Raw genomic sequence first — 19334 nt, forward strand, 5'->3', positions numbered from 1 at the left:
CACACACACACACACACACACACACACACACACACACACACACACACTTTTCATCCATGGTTCATAGATCATTACTTTTTCCTCATAGCTTGCCTAGAAAACAAAAATGTCTTATTATCAAATTGGCTCATAGAAGTACTGCCTTTCCATGACTTTCTATCTTGGACATTGTGCCAAGAACAAACTCTCTGATTACCTTTTACCTATGTAGTAGTACATATGATTCTCCTCCTCCCAAATGGATCCATGCTGCTCAGAGAAGCCAAGAGGTATCTGAAAAAGACAGGCATTGATGTGTTTTCTTTTTCTTTTTTTTAAAGTCCCAATTTTTTATTGTGTTTTTCTTTTTTTCCTTTTTTTAAAATTCTTTATTAATTACACTTTATTCACTTTGTATCCTCCCTGTGGTTCCCTCCCTTCTCCCATCCCAATCCCTTTCTTCTTCCACCCTCTTCATGTATGCCCCTCCCCAAGTCCACTGGGAGGTCTTCTTTTCCTTCCTTCTGATCCTAGTCAATTAGGTCTCATCAGGAGTGGCTGTGTGTTTTCCTAACAGGGTTGGCTAGGTATCTATCCCTAAAACATTAATTAGACATGTAATAGTGAAATGCAGAGAGATTTATTCAATGTGACCACATTGGGAAGAGGGACTGATACCTCAGAGTCCATCTTTTCGGTACCCACATGAGCTTTAGGTTTAAGTAGTGGCGACTGGGACAAGGGGCAGGAGTATGCATAATTAAGCAGGACCTCTCTAAGTGTGGCCTAGTTAATCATATTGCCTCAATCCTGGTTCTGCAGGGTGGTCTGACGAAGTCCTTATTGTTTTCATTTCTTGAGAGAGTCAATATGGTTCACTGGAGTTGATTGTTTCCATACTAGCACTCAGCTGTGCCAACATAGAGACTTGCTCTCATCAGAAGGAATATCTTTAATGTGAGATTCTGCTGTTCCAAGAATCCATGGTGACCATAGGTTTAGGACACTGGATTTTCTCTATACGTTCAGTCTTGAAGAGGAGTGAATACATGGAGGCACTCCTTGAGTGATTAACATGCCTATGTGCAGAGGTAAACAGGGACAAAGAAAATGAAGGCAAAATGCCAGCTTTTCTCCTCTTGCTATCTTTCTGTTAGAGAAGGTACATTTAAAAAAAGTTTTTATTAATTTGAGACAGGGTTTTTCTGTAAAGCTGTAGTTGTCCTGGAGTTCCAGGCTGTAGACTAGGCTTGCCTCAAACTCATGGAGACCTGCATTTGCCTCCCAAGTGCTGGGATTAAAGGTGTGCTCCACTACACCCAGTTTGTACATATTCCTTGAATAAATTTAGTGTCCCCACAAAGTGAAACAGAAGTGCATTGTTTTTGGCAATGGTGATATAGCATATGTTCTCATAACTACCTGCTTCCTGAGCGAAATTAGAAACCTGGGGAACTCACGCAAAAACATAGAATAAGACAAAATGTAAGTAGCCAAGGCAGACTCTATCTTATAATCTGAGAATCAGGATAGATTTGAAAGCAATAGAGATGAAGAAAGAACTATAAACTTGAAAGAAGTCTCAGGACCCAGTGGCTCTGTAGGCCTGATGATTTGTCCTATGCAGAGAGAAGTAGGGGACCCCCCACTTTGGCTCCTTTGATATGGAAGTGACTGCCAGGAGCCCAGAATTATTCCAAAAGGATGTGAGAAATGGCCCCCTTGAAACTATGTTCTTGGCAAGTTCTCCTCCAAGGCCTGGAAGGTGAAGGTGGCCCTGAGACTTTAGGATAACATGAAGTGCTAGGAGCAGGGAAGTTGGTAATGGGCAGAGCACAGAAGATTGAGCCACCCCCACCATCACCAAGAAATGAAGTGTGGCCTGTGCAAAAGGAGGTGCAAAATGATATTGTGTGGGGAGGGATGGAACAGGACAAGAGGCTAGGACCAAGCAGAGTCAAGTAGGGTGATTCTAGGAAAAGCTCTCTAAGGCAAGCTGTGAGTGCAGCATCCTGGAGAAGTAAGGCTACATAGCTTGCATGTACCACTTGGCCTTAATTTCTCTTCCTGACACGGCAGTTGCCTCTGTTGCACACTCTCCTCTCAGACCTGAGTATACCCTGTTATATTGGGGTAAAATGATTCATAGTATGGTTGCAGAGATATCTCAGCAGTTGAGAGCACTTTTTACCCTCAAAGGCCTAGGTTTAGTTCACAGTACTTATCTATATGGTAGCTTACAAACCCCAGTTACAGGGAATCTAACACAGACTTCTAGCCTCTGTCAGCTCATATAATACATGCAGGCAAAAAGGTCCTACACTTCAAATAAAAATAAGTCTTTTACAAATGCATCAGATCTTTAGGTCAGCATTCATCACATTCTTCTGTCAGTTTTATATGGAATCACTCCCTGTCTGTCTTTTAAGTATAAAGATTAATGTACCACCCACAAGAAAGATGCTCAAAGACAGATATCAGAAGTCATCTTCAGCCTCTGATCTCAGGCCGAAGGTGAGGCAGAAACAGACAGGGATAGCTCCTTTTTGGCCCATGGGCAGATTTCTCAAGAAATATTTGAGGACAGTGAGACATTAACTAGTTGGTACAGATGGCTCTGTAAACTGAGAGGATGGCCAGTTGTTTTAAGAGACTTTAAAGAGATTTTTAGTTCATTTAGCATCCCTTCTTACCTTTAAGTAAAACTCCCCTACTATAGCTGTTACAATTTAGTTTCTGTTTTTATTTATCTTCTCCGAAGATATAGTATGCATGACATTAAATTAGAAGCTTATATATTCATTTATATAGAAGACCACAATACATACTAATTGTTGAAAAAAATGCGTAGTATAGAACAGCAATTATATTTTGGGCACACAGGTACAGAGAAATATACAGAAGGACATTCACCAAAGAGTTGACAGTGATTGTATCAGGGTGAGATTTTCACGTGTACTTTAATGTTTTCATTTTTAAAATTTCATTTGGAACGTTAAAAAAAAAAAACACTTCATGGAGAGATTAAAATCAGCACAGAAAGACGCACACAGAGAAACAACCATTAAGCAGTCAGTGGAATGAGCAAGGAATTATGTGGGACCATCCCTCTCTGTTATGTGGTATATGAGTCTGAGTCTGCTTTTCCTTCTCCAAAGAAAACTGGTTTTGAATGAATTCCTTCAGTTAGAAGCCTACCCTATCCCTGTTTTTTGTTTTTTTTTTTTTTCCAGATTCAGCTTCTAAGAGGAGTTAAACATTGACCTGGGGCTGAGTCTCCCACCTTAGTATGGTGCAGAGGATTTTGATCTCTCCATGAGTCACCACCTGCAGAGTGACTACCAGATTCTCAAACACCTGGGCCTTGTTGCTGGTATTGTCACAAATTTCCTTTGCATGGCCCTCTTCACCACAGTGGTGACAGCAGATTAGGTACTTTTGCTTTCCGGTTTTCCGAAGATCCCCCGGCCCATTATTCCTTTGCCCAGAACCACTACTGATGGAAGGAGACTCATCAAAATTGTTGGGAGATTCAATAACTAGCATTTGATCCTGAGTAGTGGCTCTGCCTTTGAGAGTTGGGGCTCATGAGGATGAGAGTGAGGGGTCCTCAGACTCCACCAGGATCACATCTTCATCTGAGTCATCCTGTGGATCATCTATCTCTATCACATTGCAGTCAGCACTGGTTATCATTTAGGGCAGGAGACCCTGAAATATTACAGGGCTGGGTGACCTCTCCATTATTGTCTCAGATCTTCTGGGCAGCTTATTTTTTTAAGAAAAGTGTCATCCCAATCTTCTTTCTCCCTTACCCTTCTGATTAACTCCAAGAAATCAGGAAGGCCATCCTGCTCATTATGTACATGCATTTGGAGAAGACCCTTAAGCTTGATGCAAAGGTCCCTACTGAGCTTAGCCCCTACAAGGAGCTGATGCAAGCCAGTCCTGTTTGCTTCACTCTCAGCCAGGACCCCAGCCTGAATAGCATGCTGTAGCTGTATCTCTAAAGGGATCACACACAGGGATGGTTTCTCTCCCTGTGCTTGCAGGGATTTTTAAAAATCACCATGTGCTGTTAGACTCTCCAAACACAAACTTCATTGCCCAAAAAAATTCTGCCACCTTTAGATTAGGATTGGCATCCTGGAGCAAACGCATGACCTCCCAGGCAAGGCCCCTATGGTTTCTCATCAGCCATCTAAGCTTTTCCTCCTCAGGCATATGCCAATCTGGTAGGACCCTGTGGACTTGGCTTAGCTAGTTCTCAAAGGTTTCTTCCCCCTGGGCTGTCTCTGCCCTCCCAGAGAACTACTTCATGTTTCTCTCTGCCATGTTGGCTATGAAAGGAACAAGATTCCTCCCAGCGACCTCAGCATGGAATGGACCAAGGGCAGAAAAGCTGCATTCTACCGCCTACTGTTACCCATTTGAGCAAGCATGCTAGCCATGTCTGACAACAATTGGATTTCCAAATAAAAAATGCTTGGGCTTTCTGGGAACAAAACCAATCTGAAGAAACCCCCAAAGAAACGTTCCTTGGCACTGTCTTCCTTGTCTCAGGGTAGGAACTGTAAAAGAAAGAAGAAAAAGGGTTCAATAATACAGTGGACTCTGAAACAAGCTTCTAATCACATTTTCTACAGTATTGAATATTTGTCTACTGCCGTAAAACTACTCAGCAGGAAACTGGGACTTAACAACCTTCAGGAGCAATAATTTCTCTGTGCTAGTGATGCCTTTGTCAGAGACACATTTACTCCCACCCCACTGTACCCCAACTCACTGCCTGTTCTCTAGAAGAAGCAACAACTGTTGCTTGGAATTCTAGATACAGCAGCCTTTGGAGCCCATACTAGGCTCTTAAAGTAGAGGACAATAGAGTAAGCCTCACGAAATTATGTTAATGAGTAAGGCCTGAAAGATTTTAGATAGCAATGTCCCATTCCATGCCCGCACCCTGTACAGGGCCATCCCCCTTTCCCTCAATTCTTACCAGAGCTCAGAAACTGGCTTTCACCTTTCTTTCAAGCCCAGCCTTTGCAAAAGGTGCTTTCTATGGTCCTGGGTAGGGCTGATCTCTATCTGTCCACAGTCTTCTCAGATCCAGTTGTTCTGGACCTCTAGTTTAGACTGTGCCCACAGCAAAGGGAAAGGAAGAGAAGGGCCTTACCAGAAGCAGTCTCATCATCCTTCACTGGCTCCACTGTCACCAGGGGGGAAACCCTTCAGAATAAAAGCCAAAGGGTCTACCCCTCCCCCATCCTACCAGCTCCACAATCAGTCACACAGAATTCAAATTTGAAATTGGCTTTGATGAGCTTCCATGAAGAAAAAGAGAAAGAGAGAGGGAGAGAGAGAAGTCGGATACCTTCTCACCTCTGTGTTTCTACCCAGGAAGAGATAACAGAAAATTCAAATTTGAGCTGCCATGGAGAAAAGGGAAGATAAGTTGGATACCTTTCTACCTCTGTATTTCTATCCAGGAAGAAATGACTGATTGTGAATTTTTCCCTCTGCCTTTTGCGACCACACTGGGGTTAAAAAAAAGTCCTCTCTCCAATCCAGGCAAATTTCAACTGTAGGTAGCATCTAGGTAAAGCTCAACTCATCCTACCATATAGCTCGGCCACTAGGGTATTCACTCCCTTGCTTTGAAGTTTGCCAGTTCTGAAGGCCAAAATGTTAAGGTTTCATCCTCCCATCTCCACATTATGCGGTTGCACCTCTCTTTACTTACCTGGACTTTGTAGATGGGCAGAGGATGGATGCCCAGGAGTTGTGAATAGCTGTCTCATCTCTTGGGCCCTGCAGGAGAAAGGATGGCGCCTCAGCCACTGAGATGTCTGGGCTACCCAACAGAGCTAGCCTCTTTGCAGAGTTGCCCAGCCAGTGGTAGCGGAGTAGCAGCAGCCGTTTCCAAGGCAACTAGCTGCAGCTGGTCCCGCCCTCCAGTTCAGTCTGCTGAGCAGTCGAGGCTGCTTTTAGCCTTTGCCCATTGAGACAAAAGAGCATGACGAGAGGAGTAGAGTGGCCAATCAGCGGTGCGCAGGGACGGCCTCCCAGCAAAGCCTGGGCCAGGATGTTAATGCCTGCCCGAGAGGGGGGACCTGCTGGAGGGGGCTGCAGCAGACTGGCGCGGAAGCGGGCACACCAGCGTCAAGTGCAGCTTGGACTCACGGACCTGGCCCATTTACATTTCACTTGTGAGTTTGTAGCTTCCCCTCTCTTCCCTTCTTCCTATCGCCTTCCGTCTTGGCTCTCCTCTGATGCTTTGCGACCGGATGCCTTAAACATGAGGTGGGACCAAAAGCAAGTGAACAATGAGAGTTCTTCACCTTTGTATAGGGAATAGGGGGTAGTAATTGCTAAGCGCTTTCTGTGTGGCCAAAGTGCTTGCACGGACATCTCATTTATTCTTCTCATCAGTCTTGTGATAAAACACAGCAGTGTACCCATTTAACAGGGAGAGGGATTTAGCACCTAGGCAGTACGGGTAGGGAGCACAGAATTAACAGCTCACACTCCAGTCCTGGCATCTAAACTCAAAGGTTACACTTTTAAACACCTCTCCTTAGTGTTAGATTAAGGGTTAGAAAAGCTAAAATGAGGACGAGAGGACCAGAGGACCAGTTTAGGGCTACATAAAATTAATGGCCAAGAACTGCTGTCTGCAACTTACCGATGAGAAAACTGAGACACCAGGAGCTTTGGCATCTTGTCCTGTATCATGCAGCAAAGAACCTAGTAGTGTCGGATTTTACACCTCAGTCAGCTGTTCTGTTGATGTCAGCGTTTTCCTCTGTGCTGATGCCAACAGTTTGCCCTGATGGGCTGCCCAGAGAGAGCATTCTCACTCTTACATATGTATCCACCAACTGTCTCAGCAGCTTGGCTGAAGAAATGATTGTGCCGAAGCGGGAAGTGGGGAGAGATGGGAAAGAAGAGGAAGGCAATCTTTATGATATGCATTATACTGAAGAGGAAACGGAGGCACTTTTCTGCTCACATTTTTTTACACTAAAATAAACCACCTGTGTATAAAAATAGCAACATTTCTGTACGACCCCAAAGGAAATTGGCCTAAAATTTCACTGTGAAGCCAGAGCTCTTAATCCAGAATTTGGTCTACCAGGAGCTAAAGTATGAGTGTCCAGCTGGCTATCACAGAGTCATTTTTGAGGTTTTATTCGAGATGCACATTCCTGGGCTCCAGCTCTGAGGATCTGGCCTCACTGGGACTTGGGATGAATAATGTCATTTGTATTATACCTGTTGCTCTAATTGACTCTAGGTTGTAGAGAAGCTGTGAACCTCTGTTCTAAACACCATACCATGCTGAACGTTATCATCAGTAAATGGCCATCAGTATCTGCAACTTAAATGTTTGTCCACAGTCTATTTGTCACGAACCTAAATTCCAGAACAGAAGTTCCTACCTCAAGTCCTTCTTGAAATAACATGCAAAGAATTTGACCACTTCTTTCTGATACCATGGGCTCTGTGAATTTTCAGATAGGCCCATGGCCTCCAAACAGTTAAGAACCGCTGCCCTACAATCTTCATAACAACTTCCTCTTTCAATACCTGCTTGAGGGAGAAGTGTGAGAAACAAAATACTATTTGATCTAATCCTCCCACCCCCCACCCCCAACCACAGTGCTCTGCCGTTGATATAGCTCTTTCATTTCCTGGCTCAAGGATAGGTTGCTAGGTTGCCCTTCTGTGAGCTCTTCAGGGGACTTCTCCATTGCTGGATTTGGCATCACTGGCCCCAGAGAAGGAGCAACTCCATGGAAACGGCATGCAAGGCTGCCCAGAGCGAATGGGCCATGAAGCCAGAGGCTAGAAAACCTGCTCCACTTTCCCTGCCTTCTGGTTCTTAGACAGCAGGTTCTACTTCTCTAATGGAGATGGTGGCTAGGGTGGCCCCTGTATGGTTCACGTTTGATTCCTGATGCTTGTAAGCACAGGAACCATTTGAACCATTTGAACCAACCTGCAATTGCCGTTGACTTCATCTTCAGTCTGTAAAGGTATTTCACCTATTTCTGTCTGCTTTCTTATTTACAACTGTAATGACTAGAATTGCATACACAATCCAATTTTGGAAGGAAGCTCCCTCCGCATTAATGTTGTAGTCTTTCTCATGGGGATGGAGGAGTGGAGATAGTGGTGGTAGAAAGGAAAGAGCATGGTAGGCACATAGGAGGCAGGTAGCTCACCTTGAAGAGTTGGCGTGGGGCTAGGAGTACCTGGTGGGTTTGCTTCATACTCTTGCTTCTGTTCCCGAGCACCATGACATCAGACAAGACAACAACTTCACAGCAGAGCCTTTGTCTGTGTTTACATTGGCTTCATCATCAAAGTAGATGCTATGTTGGACCTGGTGGCTAGGAGCAAAAAATTAAGGATAGACTAAGAGTTCTGATAAAAAAAATAACGAAGAGAATAGATTGTGGTTAGGTTTAGACATTGAAGCAAGAATGTTTTAGAACAGTTACCAGCAAAGTCTGTTGGGATACAGAACATCATTTATCTCTGGCCACATGTGTGGGAGTGTGCAGCAAATGATGGTTCTAATGAGGCCATATTTTCCAATTTTGACAAATGAACCTTAAAAGCCTGAAGGTAAGGAGATAAAGCTTTCAGATGAAATAATAGTGGTTAGTTTTGGCAGCAGGAGTCCTCTGTGCCAGGAACTTTCCATCTGCTATCTCATTTAAACTTCTTGGCAGCCCTGCTGACACAGGCATTGTGTACCTTTTTATTTTTTTCAGAAAAGAATATTGAGTTTCAAGGAGGTGAAGTCTCTTGTATAAGGCTACACTATTTGGAAGTGGACACACTGGGATGTTAGCCCAGGGCTGCCAAACTCCAGAACCTATGAATACTTTCCTTTTCCATTTTGAGAGGAAAAGCATAAATGTAACCTGCAGGGCTGGGTATGCAGTCTAGCAGAATAGTATCTTCTTAGTATGTTAAGACAAAACAAAACAAAACCTGACTTTGATTCTTAACACTGAAGGAGAAAAAACAGGATGAAAGAAATCATTGTAATAGAAGATCCAAATGCAGCCATTCCACGTTAGCAATTTTGTCATAATTAGACCTTAGCTGCTACTGATTCACTCTGAGACATGAAACTTGCAACACAAGCTCTTCATATACTTTATTACATGTGATCTTCATGAAAATCACTTTAAAACTAATGATACAGGGGTTGATATGGCTTCTGTTAAATGTACCTGCTACTAAGCCTGATGACCTGAGGTCAATCCGGGAAGCCATGGGGTGGAATAAGAGAACTGAGGCCGCAGTTGTTCCCTGACCTCCACAAGCATGCTGTACCACCTTTCCATACCAAAAATAAGAAAGAAATATAAAAGAAAAGAATAATGATAGTAAGGTTCAGAGGGTTGGAGAGAATTGACCAAGGTCATAAAGCTAGGAAATGGCAGAGTAGAATTGAAAATGAGGGTTGGCTGACTCCAATGTTTTGTTCTCTGCAACATACATCAGTGGAGAAAATAAACATGACCCTCATTGTGATTCCTTGATGTTAGCCTCTGCTCTGTCTGTTTTGTGTTTCACTGTCTACCACCAGCATCATGGCTGTTCTGTCTTCACAGAATATATATTCCTGAATCTCAGTCAGGATCAGGTAAAGCAGCTTGCAGAAATATAACCAGTATTCCTATGGGAGCCAGAGAAGATATTTCTTCTATGAATATAAAGGCCAAGCATACTGTTCTAGGACAGTGGTTCTCAATCTCCCTAATGCTGCAAACCCTTAATGCAGTTACTCATGTTGTGGTAACCCCCAACCATAAAATTATTTCATTGTTACTTCATAACTTTAATTTTGCTAGTTATAAATCATAACATAAATATCTGATATGCAGCTGGCCTTAAGACACCCCTGTGAAAGGGTCGTTAAACCCCTAATGGGGTCACAACCCACAGGTTGAAAATTACTGTTCTAGAAGTACCTACCCGTGCCAACATTAATTTTTGTCCTTTAGGTCTCTTCCTTAGCCTAAAACATCTGTTTCCACTTCATCACCTAACAAGAGTGGACTTATTTAAAGATTATGTCACATCTTTCCTTAAAAAATTATTAACACATATTAATTACACATTTTAGTGCACTGGGAAGTCTTGAGAAATCCTATGGGAAGAGTGACTCCTGACTTTTGCAGATCTCTAGCACTTGAATGGGGTTCAGTATAATATTGCCTTATGTGAATACAGCATGCATCAATCATATTGAACCATCCTTCTTATACTCCTTACCTTTCCAATCAATAACAATTACTCTTCTACTTACAGGTCTACAATTTTAAATTTGGACACATAAAAGCATGCTATATTTGATTTCCTGTTCCTGATTAATTTCACTTAACATAATATCATCCAGTTTCTTCCATTCTGCTGCAGATGATAGGTTTTACTCTTCTTTGTGGTGGAATAATACTCCATTTACTAAACTACATACATCATTTTCATTATCCATTCATTTGTTAATGGGTACTTATGCTGATTTGTAGCAATCATTGTGCATAGTGTAACAACATACTTGGACAATTCAGCTGTCTCTTTGGTAGACTTTTATTTTTTCCAGGTATAAACTCAGGAGTGGAATATCTGAATCATATGCTTTATCTATTTTGATTTTTTTGAGGACCCTTCCGATTGATATTTACAGTGTCTGTGCCCCATAAATAGTGTATCCTGGTTGTCTTTTCTCCACATCCTTACCAATATTGATTTTTCCTTGTCCTGTGTAAAATACATTGTTCTTGTCTCTTCTTGGACCATGAATATTTTTATTTTGTCTTCCAGTGTGGATTAGTCCATTGCTGAACTATCTACCCTACTAAATTCCTGTGTCTTGAGGACAGGTACCAAATCCTGCACATCTTTTGCTCCATAATGATTTACCTATGACTTAAAAGATGATCAATACAAGTTTTTTAATTGACCCAAGGCCTGGTTGTCAATTCCCCAAATGAACAGATATATGCAGGCCTGATTCTTAGGATGCCCACCCATGATACCCATCTTCACTAGACTAGTCTGGGAAGCCTTAGTTCCCATATACTCATGTGATTTGGTTTGTAGACATAGGAGACAGATCACAGGATTTAGATGATAACTGTTCAAGGAAGCCTCCAAGCCCATTCTCCATGCCATACTTTGAAATTAATGTTAGGGTGCCAGATTCTTCTGGAGGATTATGTTGAGCCTTTGAATTTATAGAAGAAAGCTCTTCCCTGGCTCCTACAGGAATAGTGGATATGTTCCAGCATGCCACTTTATCTGGCTTTAGCTTGTCTTCAGGAACATGTACTCTGTGAATACAGACAATGAGGTTGGGAATGACATTTTTTAAAGTCCCCAAGTCATAAATTTTCAGCAACTTTATCTCATTTTGTTACTAATCTTTACACAGCCTTCTGTGTAAGCCTTATTTGTCATCACTTTGTAGCTGAAGAATGTGAGACAGTGAAAGTCCTGCCTTTCCACCCCCCACACCCTGCCAGATCACACAGCTATGTAAGTGATGAAAAAAGAATGCAGTTCTACATCTATTTGTCTCCCAAAATATCTTCAGAGAAAAATTTCCAAGAGAAATACGAACTTTCTTCCCTGGGTAAAATACAAGTACTTAGATTTATAAAATGATGTATGTGATATTTAAAATATGATGTTTCTAAATCACTTTTTATTTTTAATACCTCAAAATTATTGGCATAAATGGTAGAAGGACTTAGTGGCACAGGTACAGAGTCTCCCATATTTAAGCCCTTGTGACAGAATACAGTTTAGGGGATGCCTACCAAAGAGTTTTCCCTGCCTGATAATTTTATAACTAACGCAAAAGAGGTTCCAAGACACTATTAAATTTCTAAAGTCCTATAAAATATGAACCAGAGCTTACAATGTAGGTGTGCCAAAGCTTTTCCTTCTACTAAGTCAGACTGTCGTTTGGAGTGACGTACATATCTTTATAAAATGGTGGGTATGAACTGGAATGTTACTGAACCCAGGGTTAGATGACTTGAAAAGCCTTTATATCATCACTTGTCCTTACTAAGGCCAAGGTAAGATTTGGAACAGAGAGCTGTAGACTGTTCCAGGCTCCATTAACTTTGGAGGTCTGAGTGACCTAGGCAGGAAGATGTGGGGAGGGCCCCCTTTGGCTCATTTGATATGGAAGTGACTGCCAGGAGCCCAGAATTATTTTGAAAGGATGCAAGAAATGGTCCTCTTGAATCTTTGCCCTTGACAAGTTCTCAGCCAAGGGATTCCCAGGAACAAAGACCCTTCTACTTTCCTTCTGGTCTTGAAGGTGAAGTGGGTTCTGAGGATAACATGAAATGCTGGGAGCAGGGGGGTGGTAATGGGCAGAGCACAGAAGGTTGAGCTACCCCCACCATCACCAAGAAATGAAGTGTGGCCTGTGCAAAAGGGGGTGCAAAATGGTATTTTGGGGGGACAGGACAAGAGACTAGGACCAAGCAGAGTTAAGTAGGGTGATTCTAGGAAAGGCTCTCTAAGGCAAGCTGTAAATACAGCATCCTAGAGAAGGCTGCATAGCTTGCCTCTACTCCTCACTCTGGGCCTCATCCTGATCAGCCCATTGTCCCTACTGAGTGATCCAGATAACCTAATTAACATAATCAGAGTCTCAACCACAGACCACAGTGTCCCAGTGTGTGAAACTTGTTGTCCACAATTGTTGCTAGACTTTCTGTTTCTGCCTGCCTTCCATTCTGATCAACAAGTACTCTCTCCTTCCTTGTTTCTACCTGGCCAGCTGTATGCTTCCTTTCCCTGATATGCCAGCTGCCACTGCTGAACACCCTCTCTTCTCAGTCCTATGCAAGCCTACCTTCCCTCTCTTTCCCTTTCTCCCTCCCCCCTTCTTTCACCATTATTCCTTCCTTCTGTCCTTCCTTCCTGACAAGGTTTCACTATGTTATTCAGGAAGCATTGAAATTCAGGTTCAAATTCAAGTGATCCTCTCCTACCTCAGCCTGCCAAGTAGCTCAGACCCCACGTTTATGCTACCACATCTAGCTCTTGTTTTTTTCTTGATTGTAAAGTTACCTTCTGTGTCCTGGCCTCCAAATTGATTCAAATACTACTTCTCCATGTCTTAAGATTTCTTAAGGACGGGGGAGGGAATGTCTCATATTTCCTCATTTGGCCTTGAACTTGATAAGTAGTTGAGGATGGCCTTGAACTTCTCATCCCAGTATGTTTACTTCCCACATGATGGGTTATACATAGACACCCCTGTATACAGTTTATATAGTGATAGGGATCAAACATAGGTTTTAGTAACAGCAGGAAAACACTCTGTCAGCTGAGCTATATCCCCAGATAGTGATTTTTTGATTATCACAAATGTGGATCCTTACTGGTGCTTCTGTTAGACAGTGCATAGTAGCCAGGCACACTGATAAACATCCTTCAGTGACTAAGACTAAAAATAATTATCTTGCCCCAAATGTCAGTAGAGCACAAAATGAGAAATCCTGCTGTATTATATAGCTATGTACATAAGAGGTAAAGTCTGAAAATTGCCAGGTGTTGAGTGACATGGTATGAAACTTTCAGAAGCAGCTGCTTTTTCCTCCCTTCAATTATGGAGGAGTAAGGTATTGGCATGAGACAACTATATTTTGGGCATGAATCTACAGACGTAAATAAGAGGAGGTTCTCACCCCCAAATTTACAACTGACTTTAAAAGGAAGTCTGCATTGCAACTTTTTAGCACCCTAAAAAGGTTTTGATGAGGAGAAGGCTGAATCAGTGAAAGGCTTGTTCAGCAAGCATGAGGATCCATGCCTGGATCCCCAGACTCTACATGAAAATGCCAGGCATGGTGGCACATGCATGTAGTTCTGGAGCTGGGAAGGCGATGACAGGAGGATCTCTAGAACTCTTGGGTCAGCTATTCTTACCAAATTGGTGAGCTTCAGTTTCAGCGAGATGCCCTATTTCAAAAGAGAAGTTGGAGACTTGTAGAAGACCAACAGTACCAATTTCTAGCCTCTACGATTATATGCATTCATGTACACGAATGCACACACCCACCCACAGCTGTATACCTGCACACACACACACAAACACTAACATAAACATAAACATATGATAACACATACACACACCAAAAAGAAATTGTGGGGTGGAGCCTGTGAATCTGCTTGTAGACTTACCTGACACATACAAAGTAACCTGAAACATGGCAAAAAGTAGTTTGGGAAAGAGGGAAACACGTTGCTTTTCTAGTAGAGTAATAAAATGCAAAGTTTGGGGGATGAAGCAACAGCTCAGCAGAGGACCAAGGTTTAGTTCCTAGCCCCACAATAGGTCAATCACAGTGTCTGTAACTCCATGAGATGCAATGTCCTATTCTGGCCTCTGTGGGTGAACTCTCACATGCACATATGTACATTTTTAAAATGCAAAGTTTTTTTGGTTAGAATTAAGGTAAAAGCTGGGTGTGATGGAGCATGTTTTTAATCCCAACACCTGTGGAGGCAGAAGCAGGCAGATCTCTATGAGTTCAGGTCCAACCTGGTCTACAAAGCTAGTCCAAGCCACCCAAAGCCACACAGAGCAACCCTGTTTCGAAAAACCAAAAGAAAAAGAAAAAGAATTAAGGTGATTGGTTTTAAAACCCCCTTTCTCCATTTCTATAATTTTTAGTCATAATTCTTTGAATGTTTGAACTTTATTGTGTCACTAAAATAACACAGACTATTGAGGGAAACAAATTAAAATTTTCATTTAAGGTTGATAAACCTAAAAGTGTTTCCTGACGCCTGAGTTTTTCATGTTTCTGTGTCAGACCAAATCAGGAAAACGCTTGCCAAGACATTTAGACTATTAGCCTAACTTCTTGTCTCTTCTTACTAGTTTCTTCCATCTGTGTCCAGTTGTCTTCAGCATGGAGGAACAGAATAACTCTGCTGGGAAGGAGCTTCAACACAGGACACAAGCAGAAGTTGCAGGAAAGAAAATCTGGCACTCACAGGCCTACACCCTTGGGGCCATTTCCAACTTTATGTCTACTTTTCTGACCTTTCCTATCTATAAGGTGGTGTTCCGGCAGCAAATTCATGCTGTGGCAGTGTCAGAGGCTGTGAGACAGCTTTGGCATGAAGGCCCTCAGTACTTCTACCGGGGCATCTACCCTCCTCTTCTCTCCAAGACCCTGCAAGGGACTCTGTTGTTTGGCACTTATGATAGTCTGCTGTGCTTTTTCTCCCCAGTTGGGCCACATTCCCTTGGACAGCGCTGGATGGCAGGGCTCATGTCTGGTGTAGTAGAAGCTGTAGCACTCAGCCCCTTTGAAAGAGTACAGAATGTGCTTCAGGATGCTAGAAAGCAAGCCAGCTTCCCTAGCACCTTCAGCATTCTTAAGGAATTCAATTCTTATGGGCTTTGGGGGCGGCTGTCATTGGGATATTATCGTGGTTTCTGGCCACTCCTTGTCAGAAACAGCCTGGGAAGTGCTCTCTATTTCTCCTTCAAGGATCCTATCCAGGATGGCTTGGCAAGGCAAGGACTGCCCCATTGGGTTCCTGCTTTGGTGTCTGGTAGTGTCAATGGAACAATCACCTGCCTGGTTCTGTATCCTCTGATTGTGCTAGTTGCCAATATGCAGTCTCATATTGGCTGGCAGAGAATGCCAAGCCTGTGGGCTTCAGCACAAGATGTATGGGACACTCGAGGTCGAAAAGTACTCTTGATTTATAGAGGAGGATCCTTGATCATCCTCAGATCCAGTGTGACATGGGGCCTCACTACTGCTATTCATGACTTCTTGCAGAGAAAGGCTCACACCAAGAAAGATACTGACTAAATGAAGTGTGGCTATGGTATCTTCACTGGTTGGTTGTGTATAGTATATTTCTTTGTCTTGATTATGTAATACAATTGCTATTTACTGTCTTTAAACTGTCTCTGCATGGGAGAAGCTCCTACCTTTTTACCTGTTAGTCATGGACAAAGCCTACCAGGATTACTTGGTCAAAGAAAGTCTCCCAAGTCTATGCACAGCTTCAGTAGCCTCAGAACCTGGAGTCTTTAAATAATCTGTAGCCCAGATTAAATGTCATTCCTTTAAGGTTTTTTTCCAAATAAAAGGAAACTTTAAAAGAAGACTCTACTCAGTACTGTGAGTCTGGAGTCCTCCTGACTAGACTGAGTAGAACTCTAATTTTAACAAACTGTACTAGGCTTTGAGGCCAACTTCAGAGATGCCTATATTTTACTGACACTGTTCACTGCCTCTACCACAGCCGCTCTCATTTTAAGCTATGGGTCCCACTTTCAGGGTACCCACTCTGATTACAAATCAGATGCCACAAGAATGGAACATGCTGGACACATGAAGACATTTGGTTCCTGGATAGAAAGAATAAAGGCTTTGAAGCAAGAGGTTTAATTAATTTAAGTACATGCCAAATAGAAAAAAAAAAGAGCCCTATAGTTTGGTTTGGTGTTCTCTGTTAGGGCTAACGCACACACATGTACGTATTTATGTATGTTTATATACATATGTGTGTGTGTATGTGTGATTACAATGCCTACAAACCACTTAAGTTTCTATACGAAACCTGGAACTAACATGACCATATCTCTTCACAACTAATTGCTAATTCTGTTGATGTGGACAACTATATAGCAACTACAGTATAATGATCTTATCCTGTCATTCAGAGCCATTGACAATGTGGACCCCATATAACTCTCTGTATATTATCACACCACATGCATGGACTGCACCATGTATGTTTTTCTCTCCCCAAACATTCCATGAACTTATCCAAGGCCTTACTCTGCCTTCACTGTCCTCACTACTTGCACTGCATTCCCCCCCTCGCGCTAATAAAAGGCCTCCAATTTACAAAAGTACAGCTCCGATACCTCTGCCTGTATGGAGCTCATTCTCTATCCCCCCACCTATATGAATGTGACATTAATTTTGTGATACCCCCTTCCAACAGCTCATCAACATGCACTGATTCCGTTATGTTACTGATCCAATGTGGCCCTATGTTCTTGCTGTTCTTCAGTACCTCCTACTAGATTGTAAACTTCTTGAAAGCAGGGATTCTTATATGTATTCTTAAATCCTCCATTGTGCCTAGGTGCTCAATAAAGTTTGTGAATTATTGAATTGATTATCAAGCTGTGATATGGTCTATATCTTCAGGGTGCTATCCCTATTACATGAAGATAATGTTACTGACCCATTGTCAACAAGACACATGCCTTTGGGATGTGTTCATTTTCTTTTAATAGTGGATTTAGTTTTGTGCTAATTATAATGCTAATGATAATAACAATAATAATAAAATTGTGTTCAACCAGAATATCTAGTGAGTTTGTGGTATTTACAATATGCTTGCTATTATAATGACTTTAGCACCAAAATTTCACAAACAGAATCATATTGCACAACTGTCCTACTCCTTCAGCTCAAGAAGTTTGAGTATTTTTAAGATGGCATGTATAACAGTTCTTGCTTCATACATGATACCATGATAAATTTCTTCATCCACACCTACCTACTGAACCAAAGTTGTCCTTTATAACAACCCATTTGTCTACCAATGAGAATTCATCACTGAATGCTACAGGCATTAAAATCAGGATTACAGGCCATAAGAATGCTAGTATTTATTTACCAAGAAGGTCAATACAAAATGGCCTTCCAGAAGAGCTGCTGATAAGCTTCCATATAGTAAATGTGAGTAGACTGGGGCAATGTTGTTAGCTTTTTTTACCTGCAGATTCTGCTTTTATGAATTATAGATAGAAAATATTTGTGGGGGGACTACACATGTCTTGAATATGTGCAGCATTTTTTGCTTGTTATACATTCAAACAACATGGTATAAAAATAATTTTCAGATCACTTAACCATGTATTAGATACTATAAATAAACTAGAAATGATTTAAAATATGTGGGATAAAACAGGGCATCATGACATATCTTTAATCCCCTTATATGGGGATAAGAGGAATAGGGATTCAAGGGCAGCCTATACTACATAATTCCAGGACAGTGTGGGCTTCATGAGATCATGCCTCAACTCCTCCCTCCCCACAAAATTAAAAAAAAAAACATAAACAAAAATGAAACAATAAAATGTATGTTTCATGCAAACAGATTTATACAAGTTTTGAAAATATGGGACTTCAGGAATAGCTGCTTTTGGTATTTCCAGAGAGTCTTCAACCAAATCCCCATGGATACTGATGGGTATCAATCAATACTCTTTGAATTGTCCATTCAAAGAGGTACAATACATACTCAGAAATAAAGATAGAGCAGCAGGTAGTTATACTTATGTCTAACTTCCAAGAGAAAATATTGTTCACAAAGATGTGTAACTAGCTGAAGAGAAATAATGAACACTATTCCCCTATATCTTTATCCAAAAGATGCATTTATCTCCAAGTACACTATAGATTCCCTGATATCACTCTGTCAATTTGTATCCCCTTCTCCATTCTAATAAATGATTTAGAAATAAATTTGAGCTTATAGAGAATTTTCATGCATAAAGTTTAAAGAACATCTACATAGCCTTTACTCAGATCTGACTATTAACATTTTATCTCATTTGCTATATTATTTGAGCATGCATTCTGTCTATATACAGAGAAACACGTTTTCCTAGACTGAAAACTGCATACATTGCCCCCCCTTTTTTTGAGACAGGTCTTCTCTGTGTAGCCATTGCTGTCTTAGAACTTACTTTATCTACCAGGCTGGCAGCCAAACACTGGTGGTGCACACTTGTAATCCCAGCACTCGGGAGGCAGAGGCAGATGGAACTCTGTGAGTTCAAGGCCAGGCTGATCTATAGAGAGTTCCAGGACAGCCAGGGCTATTTACACAGAGAAATTCTATCTCAACCCCATCTCCACAAGATAGACCAGGTTAGCCTCAAACTCAGAGATCCACCTGTCTCTGACTCTCAAGTGCTGGGATTAAAGGGGCACACCACAATGACCAACCCATAACTCACTTTCAATGTTTATAGAAATGGTATTCATATATTCAAGTTCTTTTTTTAAAAAAAAATCTTTCTGATAATTCTGTAGTGCTGTAGCTCAGTGCTAGAGGCCTTACCTAGAATCTTCAAAGACATCCCCAGAACCACAAAATAAATAAGTGCATAAAATGCAATTACTACTAGACAGTTTTTGACCCAGAGTCTCTAGTCCAGGCCAGTCTTGAACTCCTTATATTGACAAGGATGACCTTAAACTTGTGATCTTCCTGTCTTCTGCCTTCATCTCCCAAGTTCTGGGATT

The 19334-nt window shown here is 41.8% G+C and overlaps 2 protein-coding genes across 3 annotated transcripts; one reads left to right on the forward strand and one right to left on the reverse strand.

Annotated features, from left to right (window-relative positions):
* Window positions 1–2787: 2787 nt before the first annotated feature.
* Window positions 2788–5822, reverse strand: Zcchc18 (zinc finger CCHC-type containing 18). Its single transcript, XM_055608314.1, is given in 5 exon segments — window positions 2788–3750; window positions 3753–4059; window positions 4061–4346; window positions 4349–4550; window positions 5720–5822. Coding segments are annotated over 4 exon segments (1194 nt in total). The 5' UTR covers window positions 4431–4550; window positions 5720–5822; the 3' UTR covers window positions 2788–3231.
* A 229-nt stretch (window positions 5823–6051) lies between these two features.
* On the forward strand, window positions 6052–17371 carry Slc25a53 (solute carrier family 25 member 53). Of its 2 annotated transcripts, none has more exons than XM_055608309.1 (2): window positions 6052–6185; window positions 14915–17371. In XM_055608309.1, exon 2 carries the CDS (start codon window positions 14946–14948, stop codon window positions 15861–15863), a length of 918 nt encoding a protein of 305 aa, XP_055464284.1. In that variant the 5' UTR covers window positions 6052–6185; window positions 14915–14945; the 3' UTR covers window positions 15864–17371. The 2 variants fall into 2 exon arrangements, with proteins under 2 accessions (XP_055464284.1, XP_055464283.1); XM_055608308.1 differs by lacking the exon at window positions 6052–6185 and adding an exon at window positions 10872–10883.
* The last annotated feature ends 1963 nt before the right edge of the window (window positions 17372–19334 follow it).

Source organism: Psammomys obesus, unplaced genomic scaffold (genome assembly GCF_907164565.1).
Source record: "Psammomys obesus unplaced genomic scaffold, mPsaObe1.curated_primary_1811, whole genome shotgun sequence".
Taxonomy (NCBI): domain Eukaryota; kingdom Metazoa; phylum Chordata; class Mammalia; order Rodentia; family Muridae; genus Psammomys; species Psammomys obesus.